Below are 13,181 nucleotides of genomic sequence, written 5' to 3'. Positions count from 1 at the left end.
TTCTGAACTACAAAATAAAAACACACACACACAGTTAAGTTATGGTGGGTAAAAAAGTGACAAAAACTCTCCACAGCAAAGCATATAGCAAATGGAAATATTAATGTATGCTCATTTGCATGTCTTAAGACAGGTCTGCAACCCCGCCTTTCACCATTATCACCCAGCACTTCCACTGCAGCAAGGGATTCTGGGAAATGACATGCAATTGAGCACAGTGCCATTTTTTGCTTCAAAACCATTCAAAAGCCAGTATAACCAACACCACACTGAGGAGACCCATTAAGGTCGAAACAGTCTGTCCGTGGGTGGGTTTTCTGGCTATGCATCTTAACCCTGGCTGTGCTCAAAGCTGTAGCCATGCAGCAAGCTTAAGCCTATAGGGGAACCATGTTGAATGGTTTTGAAGCAAAAGGTGGCACTGTGTGCTTAAATATGTTGTTCATGATCAGGATTGTTAACATGAATTTCTTTCAATACATATCATGAAATGCCTAAATACTACCATAGAAATGGTAACACTTGCTGTATTTCTTGCTTAGATTTCCTTCCGGACTTACTCGGCTATGGCTTGCCACTTCTGCTCTTGTTCTGTTTCATTTACAGCAGCTGTGCTTAAGCAAACACAACTTCTTAGCAGCTGAACTTCAATAGACTTCTGAAGCTCCCTTGGGTCGGGACTAAGCAGGCTAGGAAGAAGCTTCTTCATGTCTGTAAAAAAATAAACATAAGAATGTTGCAAATGGTGAAACCTACATAAGTCACAGGCTTGATTCTGGTCAAGTTTCCATGTCTAAACTGAAAGAAAATAATTTTCTGGAAATACTAGAAATTAAACCGATTAAAAAAAAAAAAAAATAACCTATTTGCAAGGTGTATATATAACAAATGTGTTATGCTTGGGAAGAGGGGAGGTTTGGGGGGAGGGGAAGAGGGGAGATTTGGGGGGAGGAGAGGGGAGGTTTGGGGGTAGGGGGAGAGGGGGGTAGGGAGGGAGAGGAGGGCAGAGAGACAGGGGCAGAGAAGAGAGGGCAAGAGAGGGAGAGAAGAGTGACAAATGAGGCAGTAAGAAATCTTTCCATGTTTGCGTTTATAGTTTTGTTTACTGAAAGTAAGGCTCCAATCAAATCAATCAATGCCAAACCTGGAAACTGCATGGTCAAGGACTTCACAGCAGATTACTGGTACTTTATAACTAATCCACTTTTTCTAATCTGTTCCGACATATATGGGAATGCACTTTTCCTTTTATAATGATATTTTATGTTTTGTAAAGTAAGCAATGGGATTTGATATACCTATTAAAATAGCAGTAAGGGGTGTTATATGGATAGGGCATATGCTGCCTTCTGCCCACTTAAGCATCATTATTGCCCAGTTGGCTCTGTCAGTCATTAAAGACTATAGCAGCTCTTCTACAAAAACATGCCAATGGAAATAAGACGGGACAAAGAAGATTGTCATGTTTTATGTTGATTTATAATGAGAACAGTGAAACCATCTACAAGAGAAACAAATCTGATGAATAATGCACTGCAGAAATGTCTGCCAAATAAAAGTCAAGCTATGAAAGTTTAAAGGACAATATTTGTGTGTTTTTAAGACGTTTACCTATTTTGTCCTTTGACCCTCCAATCACGAGATTTATGTTTTCACCGGGAAGCAATTCGAGCTGTTCTGTACATTCGAGGAATTCACCAGACTCAAAGCTGCTCAGAGATCTGCAATGATATGTTTTCCATTTCAGAAATGTCCGATTCCAAATAGAACCATCTGGAGCATTCAACAGGCCTTCTACTAAAAAGAAATACACCAAGTGTGCTTGTTTTCAGAGAGATAACATTGTCACTGCTATCTCCAACAGCACGTTAAATAATGTTCCATATCAAACATCTACAAGCTTGGAAACAACCCTCGCTGATATGTCACAGTACACAGAAGATGCATCCACAAAACGGCATTTGGAGGCAGTAAATCAAGATAAATAGGAAACAGAATGACTTATTGCAGGTGGCAAAGCATTTGATCTCAGAACGTAAAACACACATTGTCATTAGTAAGATTTCAACCACCTTAACAAGACACAAAAGCCAGCATTTCTAGGTTTCTTTTAATTTGCTATACTCCCTTCTATTACTGAATACAGTATCTGTGAAAATATGTCATCCACATTATTTTTAAAGTCCTTAAATCAACACTCAGGCCGTGATTATACCTAAAATCATGCGCAGCGTCGCGTGTAGCGGCGCCAAAATAAGTAGCATAAATCCAATGAAAGTTTTCATACCGATGGCGACCGTCGCGACGCGCCGTACTGCAAAGCGGACGGCTGGGGAAGAGACTGACATTTGTTTTTCTCTGGCGACGGTCGTGTCACGTGAGCGGTTCAGCCAATGAGGGTGAGCCGCTCACGGCCTCGCCTCCAAGCCTCCTCGTCCCAGTCTCCCTGGTTTAAACAAAATACTGCTCGGCGGCAGCACAGGGTGACGTCACAGAATAGCGCTGCCGCCTTGCAGCTCTTGGTATCTCAGCCTTAAAAGGTTTGATAAATAAACTCAATGTCAACAATTCATTCTACCAATTAGAATAGCAACTAGTGGTAAGGGACAAAGATCGAGCACAGCAAGAAAAGAAAAATGTAGCGGTCTGGAGGCCAAATGAACAAATTCTTAGACTGAAAAGGATTTGTTCCACTAATGACACCTTTGGGATAAGATCTAAGGAATTGGCCTCAAGACTCATAGCAATGGGGCTATGATGAGACCCTTGTCAATGAGACTCAATGCCGTTCAGACAATTGATCGCACAGAACTATTGCCTACTTACAGACTTAAAAAGAAATCTCAAACAAAAAGGGGAAACACTTCATCCCCTTTGTTTATTACGCAACAGAGCAGGCCACAGATTGAACATGCTCAATAAACGAGAAATGTTTTGGATTTTTGGTTTAGATACATTGGGAGTTCAAAATGTTTTTATGATATATTTTTTATGACTCAGTGTAATTACATATGATAGTTTTTCTGAATCAACTAGATTACAGGTATATCTTATTTGAGACAAACTCAAAGATTTTATTTTATTATATTTCTTTAAACCTTCCAGTTCTTTAGGCCTCTAAACCTTCATGGTAAGGTTTATATTTATTTACATTTATTTATGTCAGGCGTTACATGTAGATTTAGCACCAATAATTAGCATCTGTTACACAAATGGTCTGTGAACAGATTACTCTGATATTTGCCTGTCATATGTACATTTATATTTGATCAACTATTAATTAGTGTAGACCAATTTTTATTGAATATACATGGACATTAAGAGTTATTTGGTTTATTATGTTATTGATATTAGATTATAGTATTAGACTTCATAACAAGTTTACAAATAATTAGTAGTATTTTTTTTTATTGATAACTAGTTTATAGTTCAGTTATCATTTTTCCTTTTGGATCTCCATATTTATCTGTTGCAATAGATTTATATATAATTATTCTTTATTTTTCATTTAGTTATAACTTAATTTGATAGATTATGATTATTGTTATAGATTTAACTCCAATTTTATTTTACATGCATTAACAATATTCTATATTCTTTTTCTAAATGGGTTAATGCTTTTTCTTAACCTGATGAAGTTGTCAGACTGTTTTCCATATTGAGGGATGTTGGTTGCATCCACTGTGTGTTGTTTTTACTAGCTCTGATTCTTTATCTTATGAGCACTTTAAATCTTTTTGGTTTGACATGTTTTGATAGATGTTACGTTTCAATATGTATTTTATTTTGTTTCCAAGCTCTACTTACCCATGCATTGTTTGGATACAGTGTTATGTTACATGTTTAAAATACGTTTATACAGTAGCATTATGGTTTATGGTGGTCTCTCCAGTGACGAATTAGTTAACCCAGCGGTGCGCAAACAGGGGGGCGCTGGATTTTGGGGGGGGAGGGAGTGGGCGGTTGCAGAGGCATCGAGCTCTTCCCCAAGCATTTAAATTAAATGCCGGGGGTTTGCGTGAGGCCTCTGTAATCTACTTACCGGGATTCAGTAGATTGTTGTGCCGCATCAAATGACGCCGCAGGGCCATATGACGTAACAGGACCGCGCTGCGTCATTTGATGACTGTCGCCATGGCAACAGGATCATGTGACGTCACCCCCGGCGTCAAAAATAAGGGGGGTGCAAGTACTGGGGGGGCGCAGCTAAAAAAGTTTGCGCTCCCCTGAGTTAATCCACCATCCCCCATCATGTACCTGCTCTGATCCATCATGGGTTCAGGTGTGCTTGGCGAGAGCCGTTTTTCTACGGAGAGGCCACTATTTAAGACCGTGAGATCAGAGCACAGATTACTCTTTGATAAAGCTCCTAACGGAGGGAAACGCGTCAGAGGATCAAGTTTTTTTGTTTTGTTTGTGGTTTGGCTTTTATGCCCATTAGTTTATTTTTTAATTGCCTCCAGCCCTTTCCATTTTTACTTGCTGTGCTCGATCTTTGTCCCTTACCACTAGTTACTTACGATACCTCCAGACCGAAGCACGCATCATGGAACCGGCGGGAGGAACATCATGTAAGTACAGCTGCTTTCATTTTCTACAGTTGACTTTCATGCCTTGCAGCCAGTGTGGCCAAGATGTCTTTCTTTCTGTTACAAACATGGAGCAGGGGGGGGTGGGGGAAGACCGTTCTGTATCCACCCAGAGACCACTCAGGAGATTTATGGTACCAGCTTTGTCTCCCCCACATTACACACTCTCCGTAGTCACACAGCAGGCTGCCCAATTATTCCACACTTACTTGGCTGAAGATATGCATCATTCACCTTTGACCACTCATTGATTCAAGGTTCCTTACTTTTCCCAATTACTGGACATTTATTATAATTATATTATTGCTGTTATGTGTTATACATTGGATTCACCCAAGTTTTTGTAGCACCTCAGGGGACCCGTGTCCCATTTTCCTTTTGGTACCAATTAGAATACAGGAGAATTGCACCGAATACTGAAGCAAAATTCTCCACTGATAGAAAAGTTAAACCAAAACCCTTGATCTAGGTGAAACAGGACTCACTTTATGTAGTTGAAGTCTGCTTTCAGGTTTATACAAGTACCGGATGACCCCTTTTTCAAGTCCTGAATGGTGTTTTGCCATTCTTGCACTGCAGTCCAGTCAGCAATTGAAATGTAGCATTCGCAGGCCTTGTTACCCAAGTAGTTGATAACTTCAGGAAGAGGGTCACTGGCTTTTGTCAGTACAGTTTTACGAGCATCACCTAAAAGAGCAAAGACCAGGAAAAATTTTACGCTAACCCATCTTTTATTTTGTAAAACGTTGTGCTCAAGTCGGATAGAACAAGTCCAATCTTCAACTAAATCTGGCCAGGAATCTGGAGATCAGAGGAGAGTGCCCAGGTGAACCATGTGTGTAAGGACGGCAGAACAGGTTTATATCAACTGATGTGAATGGTTGCAGCATAGCGATGGAAAATAGTAGTGAAAGAAAAATAGGCTAGTAAATAGCTAGCTATGCCAGTTCGTTTTGACTCTGGAGCTGGTCTATGCATCTTGACTTGACACAGAATTGATGGAACTGCAATCCGACACTTACCATTTAAATGTTTTGGGCTAGCTGAGTTGCTATTGGTATTGGCCAATTTCAAAACCGATTTATCGAACCCTGTGGTGCTGCAGTCCACGCCGGTCATGGCACATAAGTGTTCTTGATATTCAACAGCTGCTTTTTCAAACCTAGACACAAACCAGTAATACAAGCCTGTGAAATACAGTTTTTCATTGCCCATTGCTGGGCATAAATAGGAGTATTAACTCCAGTGCCCATGTTTTCCATTCTCACAGAAGCAATTACTTTATTTCACAGACAAAGCATACTTTATACACCAGAATCAAGACCCTTCAAAACTAAAAGAATTGAGAGGTTTTGAAGGTTCAGCAAATCCTGGAAAGTTAGTAATGGTACACCACTGAATCCAAAAAACACAGAGAATTAGAGCACATCGGATTTTCAAAAAGCAAATTTATTGAGCCAAAAAAAATTAACTGACGTTTCAGCTGTCTCTGCAGCCTTAATAAAGGGAATGTGTGAGCGTGAGCAATTCCTTTGATAAAAGCTGCACAGACAAACAAAACATCGGTTCATTTTTTGGCTCAATAAAATTTGTTTTAAAAAATCCGACGGGCCCCAATTCGCCGGGTTTTTTTGTTTTTTGTTTTTAAATTCCCAAATGGTCAGAAACAGGTCGTCTTCCCTTCTTAGCCACACTATAAGTATCGCAGTTTGGATTTTTCTATTGGTGTGTAACATATTCTGTATTCTATGGTACACCACTGACCAGATCATAAAAGTACAGTACACAATAATTGTACCTTCAAGCAACAGTGTGTGTGTGTGTGTGTGTGTGTGTGTGTGTGTATATGTATATAAAAACTGGCATTAAGGACTGTTTTCTCATCTGAATTGCTGTAACAAATAAATAAACGTTCTATTAAAGCTGCCGTCTTTAAAGGTTTTTTTTTCTCCCATTCAATATGTGCATCAATACAATCTGCACACTGACAAGTGATTAGCCAAGTTGATCCGATCTCCAGTAATCAATTGCTGAAGATCCAGCTCGGGTTTCTTTATATCACTGTTAGGGCTGCAGAAGATTACCCAAGATGCACATTTCTCAAAAGCTCTTGAAGAATGCTTATTTTAGTCTTAGGAAAAAATACTAATGTCAGCTTACCCAGTAATGTTCATAAGAATCATATTCTAGTTAATGGGTTCTGCAGACATTTCATAAAGCAAGCACATTGTGGTTTTTAACGTGACAAGGTACAAAAAAAACATATTAAATCATTACCATACGCGCACAAAGTTTTTAGGTCCTCCAACACTGCTTTTTCAGTGCGAGGCTATTAATGACCATTTTGACATTTTCAAGTTGTCTTTTCCACTCATTGTAATACAAAAAGTCTTTTGTTTACCTATTTAAGTAGCCACTTACAGTAATGTTTTGCTTTATACATCAAAGCGGGCAATTCCAGGATATAATACAGAAGAATGTTTACATCGTCACTGCTGTACTTGAAATAAACGTGCAGTGACATGACAGGCGACGTAGAGTTGAGGACTTGAGGGTTCAGAGATACCATTTCAAAACGTACAAATCTCATCTCCATCTCAATAGATGAAACAGCACTAAGATCTAGGTAAGAAATAGTTCCACAAATCCTGATACTTCCCAAGATTCTTAGTTTCAAATGTTAAAGTGGCATTCCAAGCGTGCGGTTTGGCATTTTTTTTTTATTTTTAGGACTGGTTTGAAGCAGAGGATCTCCGGAGCTGAACCCATTCATTTCAGCTCCGGGGAACCCCTGCTCGCGGGGATACAGACCGCCGTAGGGGGTGTCCGTAAACGCTCCGCTCGGCTACTAGGGTTCATATGAGTTTCAAAGAGCCCGCGCCCTGCGAGCAATAGGAAGCCCATGACGTCATCAGGTGTTCAGCTTTTAATTGGCCCACGTGACCCAGAAGCGTTAATTAATCGACAATTTTACTACAGTGCCAATTAAGCAGAGCTATTTTTAACTTAAGCGATTACAAACACATGGATACCAAAACCTTAAACCTGGATGGAAGTTTTGGAGGTAAGAGACCCAGGAAAGAAGTTAACTTACCTCCCATCTGCTTGTAGAGCTACAGAATTGATCCAGGAAATGCTTTTTCCAGCCACGGCGGATGACCACACAGTTAGACCCTGTATAGCTTCAGGACACTGAAGTTCACAAAGCGCTTCCACCACCATCATCACTGTCAATTCTAACTCATTCCCCTAAAACAAATAATAAACTTGCCGATATATTGAATCACTTTTCAGCATTCCATAATAAATTAACATCACCACCACATCATACGTCAGAAGCTTAGCGTGGACAGTAAAATAAGAAGTAGCTTTTTTTTTAAATCGATAAATTAGTTTATAGGGGAGGCCAACTCCAGTCCTGAAGGGTCACCAACAGGTCAGGTTTTAAAGGCTGTCACTGCTTCAGCACAGGTGGCTCAATCTTCAACAGCCACGGATTGAGCCACCTGTACTGAAGCAGAGATAGCCTTAAAACCTGACCTTTAGGTGACCCTTGAGGACTGGTATTGGCAACCCTTAAATTAGTATTTTCTAATTCAGTACACTTGTTATCGTGCCAATTACAGCAAGGTTAAATGCTGACCTGAGTCAGAAGGACCCGAGAAAGAAAAGCTAGTGAACAGAATTTTGAAAGAACAGTTCAATTTGGTAAAGAATAAATGACCACAATATGCCCTCTTTCGAAGGTTTGTGTAATGCCACATGAATGAAGATGTTAGGGGGTTTGAGACAGCGGCGATTTCCAGTAACTCCTACTGAACACACTTTATATGTTGGATAAAGGGATTCTTCATTTAAAGCAGCAGTGCCATCTACTGAGACACTTTTTCATAGGTTAAAGCAAGTAGCACTAAAGCGACGCCGCTTTGAGATGGCAGGTTCAGGAGCATCAGAATTGCATGCAGCCAACATGTTAGGCATATTCAAAAGCTAGTAAACACACAGATACCCAGCAAGTGCCAAGGAACCCCTGAAAAAAACACAATTAATTTATTTACATATATATATGTCAATTGGAGTGCTACTGGGCGTGGCTAAATGTATACAAAAAAAACAAAGTAGCCCAATGCTACATCCAATATGACAAAAATACAGAGTGAAATACCTACATCTCTCTTGAAAAAGGGTCATTTAGTTAAACCCTTTGGCCAAAGCGTTAAGCCTGCGAGCCACATCAAGGCATGACCATTAGCAGGTCCTAACACTAATTGATTACAACTCTTACTTACCTCTATAATTAGAGGAAGAATGATCGCATTGGATCTGTCACAACCAGCTTCATGTAAGACCTCCCCACTTTCCAAGTGAGCAGGTCTTGCATGCAGCTGGTTGTGACAGATCTTTTTTGGGCTTCTATATTCAAAAGCTTCCTCTTGGTAAAGAGACTTTACAGCGTACCTTGCAGTATAAAATGGTCATTAACCGCAAGTTATTTGGAATCAAATGCTGCCCACTCTGGCACTTATACTAATACTTATAACTAAGTGTGACGTATCAAAATACAGCACAAGCATTCACACCTTATAGAAAAATAACCATTATACAGTAACCCCCTAATTAAACCTACAAACCCCCCACAGCCCAGGGCAGGGGTGCCAACTTTAGTCCTCAAGGGACCACCAACAGGTCAGGTTTTCAGGATATTCCTTCTAGAGCACAGTTGGCTCAATTAGTGGCTCAGGCTGAAGCAGGAATATGCTAAAAACCTGACCTGTAGGTGGCTCTTGGGGACCGGAGTTGGCCTAAGGCCTTGAAAAGTGGAAAAGAAAGTCTAACCTGAGGCATACTGTTCTTCATTTCCGCGAGCAAGTCAAACCCGTGCCGGACAGTTACAGCCGGCTGCCCTGCCAACAAGCCTACCCGCATAATGGCAATTCTTATTCGGGTTAGCCAGTCCTGGCATGTTTGACGGTTGGTATAAAAGAATGTTCTGATGACCTTCAATACAAGAGTGAAAGTTAAAACATACAAACAAAATCTACAATCATACATGCACAAAAAAGTATTCCTTTTAACGCTATAGTATCCCCTGCAAATTTGAAGCAGGAAAGCTGGAGCCATGAAATATATATCTGTATCTTTTTTTGCCTAAGATTTAAAGTGCTCAAAGAATCAATATTACATATATTACAGTATTAAATATTCATGATTACAGAGCTTGGAAACAGTAGTTGAATGATGCCGTCATTATTAAACTGCTTTTAAGCACAGGCTGCCTTAAGGTGTAGAGATTTAAAAAAAAAAAAAAAAAATACTACATGTATTTTCTCATAGTATAAAACAGATTTATTAAAAAAAAAAACACATGTAGGATATTGCTTGATCTGCAGCTTTAAGCTCATGCTGCACTAACCTTGGGGGGTGCAGTTAAAGCATTCGAACATCCTTCATATGCATTGTACATCAGCTTGTCCAAATTCTCCAGGTACTGCAACAGGAGGACTAGCCTCAGCTGGTTGCTACTGTGCCCCTCATCATTGTCTGCTGCAGTCCACTGGCCAACATCCTGATCAGTGTTCAAGGTGTGAGCTGCCAAGCTTCGGATAACACCTAGACAAACGTAGGAACACCATGAAGCCTACACTTAAAATCAGGTTGCATTTATTTTCCTAATGTGCAAGGGCAAAAACTTCATATTGTAATGCAAATCAGTACAGCAAGTTAAAAAAGAAGAAGAAAGAAACAAGTTGAATAGCTTTTGAACAATACGCAATTTGCACTGACCAACTGGAGAACGGAATACTGAATGGCAGATCATTTTAAAGCGGCAGTCCAAGCACTGTTTTTTTAAAAAAAATTTAAAGCTCGTTTTGAAGCATAGGGTCTCCGAAGCTGAGCCCCATACATTTCAGCACTGGGGACCCCTTGCTTCAGGAGATACTTACCTCCGTAGTAGGTGCCGGTAGCCACTCAGCTCAGCTAACAGGGATCACTTAATGGCGGAGTTCCAAAGCTCCCGCGTCCTGCGGGACAATAGGAAGCTGTGACGTCATCAGCTGCAGCTTCCTATTGGCCCATGTGACACAGGAGCTTTAAACTTTGCCTAGATACAGGCACCCTCTTCGGAGGTCTGTATTCCGGGAAGCAGGGGATCCCTGGTGGACATTAATTGGGTTCAGCTCCAGAGACCCACAGCGAAAAATAATAAAGACGACACACAAATTGCTTCTTTAATATACCCTCCAAATATTTCCCATCTGTTTTTGTCAAACGCAGCAAAAATATTGGAGGGTTGAAGAAGGGGCTCAGCGAATAAAGGCAAACAATTACAATGAGTTTGCATCAGTTAATTTGGGCAGGGACTTGTGCCAGCAAAAGTCTCTGTGCAGTGCTCCTTACTGTGCACTTTATTGTAATTGTGAAGCACTATGAGGCATATTCCCCTTGCATTGGCAAGGAAGCATTGGCATCTTAAGAGTGATGCATTTAAAGTGATCGTTTTAAGTGACAATATAGTTAGACTATAGTTTGACTAGAGGTGACTGGGGACTGCATCTTTTCTGCAAACTCTTACTCAAGGCAACAAACGGTGAGCTTATATGACCACACTTTGATCCCATGCTTGTTAACCTGCATATTTTAACCCCACACCCCTTTACAACTTATTTCACTGCAGCCTCTCCCAAAACTGACTGTACAAAAATAACTCCCACACCAACTCAGCCCACTGAAACCCAGAACTGACTAGCATTGCAATGCAGCAAAACATTTGACAAGGAACAGGCACACCCCTGCTGTTTAGTCTGCACACACTCACAACAGCTCCATGCAGTACTGCCTACCTCTGGCATCATGAACCTGCTATGTATCTTAACGTTTTTCTTTCTCCTGGCCTCATGGAGATGTTACTCCCTCTATACACTACAAACTCCTCCATCCTGGCCCACACCCAACATCACCATACACCCTGGACTACTCAAAAGCCTTTCACTATCTACGGAATGTTGGTGGAGAACTCTAAAAACCAGCACACCAACCACTGCTCACTCTAATGGCAAACACCACAAATTTACAAGATACAAACAACTACCCAAATTTCTGCTCATACTATTACTCTCTTTAGCAGGTGATATTGAACCAAACCCAGGTCATCCCATTTCAAATCTGTCCCATGCCCCTGAGAATTCCACCTTTAAATTCCAAGAAGGGCTATCTGTCGCCCATATAAATATTCGGAGCCTGCTGCCCAAACTGGACGAACTAAGGGCATGGTGCCTTATGCATAAACCCAAAGCCATCGTTCTTACAGAAACATGGCTAACCCATAAAACCCCTGATGCAAATATCGCCATTCAGGGATACTCCATTTTTAGGAGAGATAGGTCAAAGAGAGGAGGAGTGGTGTTATTTTATATTGCAGACACATTACAATTTACACTGTTAAATTGCCCCCCAAGCCCACGCTCTTTTGAAATTCTAGTTGGCAAAATCTGCCTCTCCTTTTCTAAGCCCATCTTGCTCGCTGGCATCTACCGCCCCCTAAACCCCCTCTACAATCCCTGGCTGATATCATCCAGTTTCTTGGCTCCATTTCCTCTCTGAACGAGAAGAGTGAGCTGCTAGTTCTTGGGGATTTCAACTTCAACTGGCTTGACCCTAAAAACCATAAAATCCAGATACAACTCAAGTCACTTAACCTATCACAACTCATTTCCCAACCCACACGGACAAACCTGAAATCGCATAACCATTCCTTGCTAGACTGGATTCTCTCCTCAAACCCCAGCAGAATCCAATCCTCTGGCATCCTTCCGGACATTTTCAGTGACCATGCAATAGTGTACTGTGTAAGGAAAATTAAAACGCCCCATTCAAGCCCTAAAGTTCTCCTCAATAGAACATTTAAAAACTTTACCCCACAACAGTTTCTGGATGACCTTACCAACTGCCCATGGCACAGAATCAATTTAATTCCCGACCCTGATTCTGCGCTCGACTATTTCCAATCCGAGTTCTTAAAACTCTGCGATACCCATGCTCCACTACGCAAAATAAGGGTACGGGGGGCCCATCTTCCATGGGTTACAACTGACCTTATTGCACTCTACCAGCTCAGGGATACCTTGTGGAAAAGCTACAAAGTAACTGGAACTACCAAGGATCTCAATCACTACAGATGCATGCGGAACATGTGCACAAGGCAAACAAGGCATGCAAAAGCACAATATTACTCTGACAATCTCCACCAAAATACATCAAACCCAGCAAACTTCTGGAAGGTTATCAACAATATATTCCAGCCTCCTAACCATCAACAACCAAGTAATATCACTAAGAGGGATATTACTCTGACAGACCCCACTGACATTGCAAATGCATTCAATGATTACTTTGTGGGGTGTGCCACTAACTTATTAGCGAAACACAGCCCAAACCACCAACCTGAATCTCATCCTGGAAGTGCCCACATAGCCCCACCCCTTCCCAACACTGCCCCCAATTTTGAATTTGGCCCAGTATCTGAAGAGGAGATTACACAAGCACTCCTCAAACTAAAACTAAGCAGCCAATGCGGACCTGACTTGCTACAAT

General features: G+C 41.0%; 1 protein-coding gene across 3 annotated transcripts in view; it reads right to left on the bottom strand.

The window, feature by feature from the left end:
- The window catches only part of SMG1 (SMG1 nonsense mediated mRNA decay associated PI3K related kinase), a 108,299-nt gene that overhangs the window by 45,892 nt on the left and 49,226 nt on the right, over positions 1–13,181 (bottom strand). For all 3 annotated transcript variants that reach the window (XM_075566070.1, XM_075566068.1, XM_075566069.1), the window contains exons 21-27: positions 10,003–10,199; positions 9,426–9,587; positions 7,684–7,838; positions 5,612–5,751; positions 5,075–5,276; positions 1,612–1,721; positions 561–711 (exon numbers count right to left, since the gene is read on the bottom strand). In XM_075566070.1, coding sequence (XP_075422185.1) covers positions 561–711; positions 1,612–1,721; positions 5,075–5,276; positions 5,612–5,751; positions 7,684–7,838; positions 9,426–9,587; positions 10,003–10,199 — 1,117 coding nt within the window. The remainder of the gene's footprint in view (positions 1–560; positions 712–1,611; positions 1,722–5,074; positions 5,277–5,611; positions 5,752–7,683; positions 7,839–9,425; positions 9,588–10,002; positions 10,200–13,181) is intronic.

The sequence above is a fragment of the Ascaphus truei genome, chromosome 11 (assembly GCF_040206685.1).
Source record: "Ascaphus truei isolate aAscTru1 chromosome 11, aAscTru1.hap1, whole genome shotgun sequence".
Lineage (NCBI taxonomy): Eukaryota > Metazoa > Chordata > Amphibia > Anura > Ascaphidae > Ascaphus > Ascaphus truei.
The sequence above is the reverse complement of the archived record's forward strand: the minus strand, read 5'-3'. Positions and strand labels throughout refer to the sequence as shown.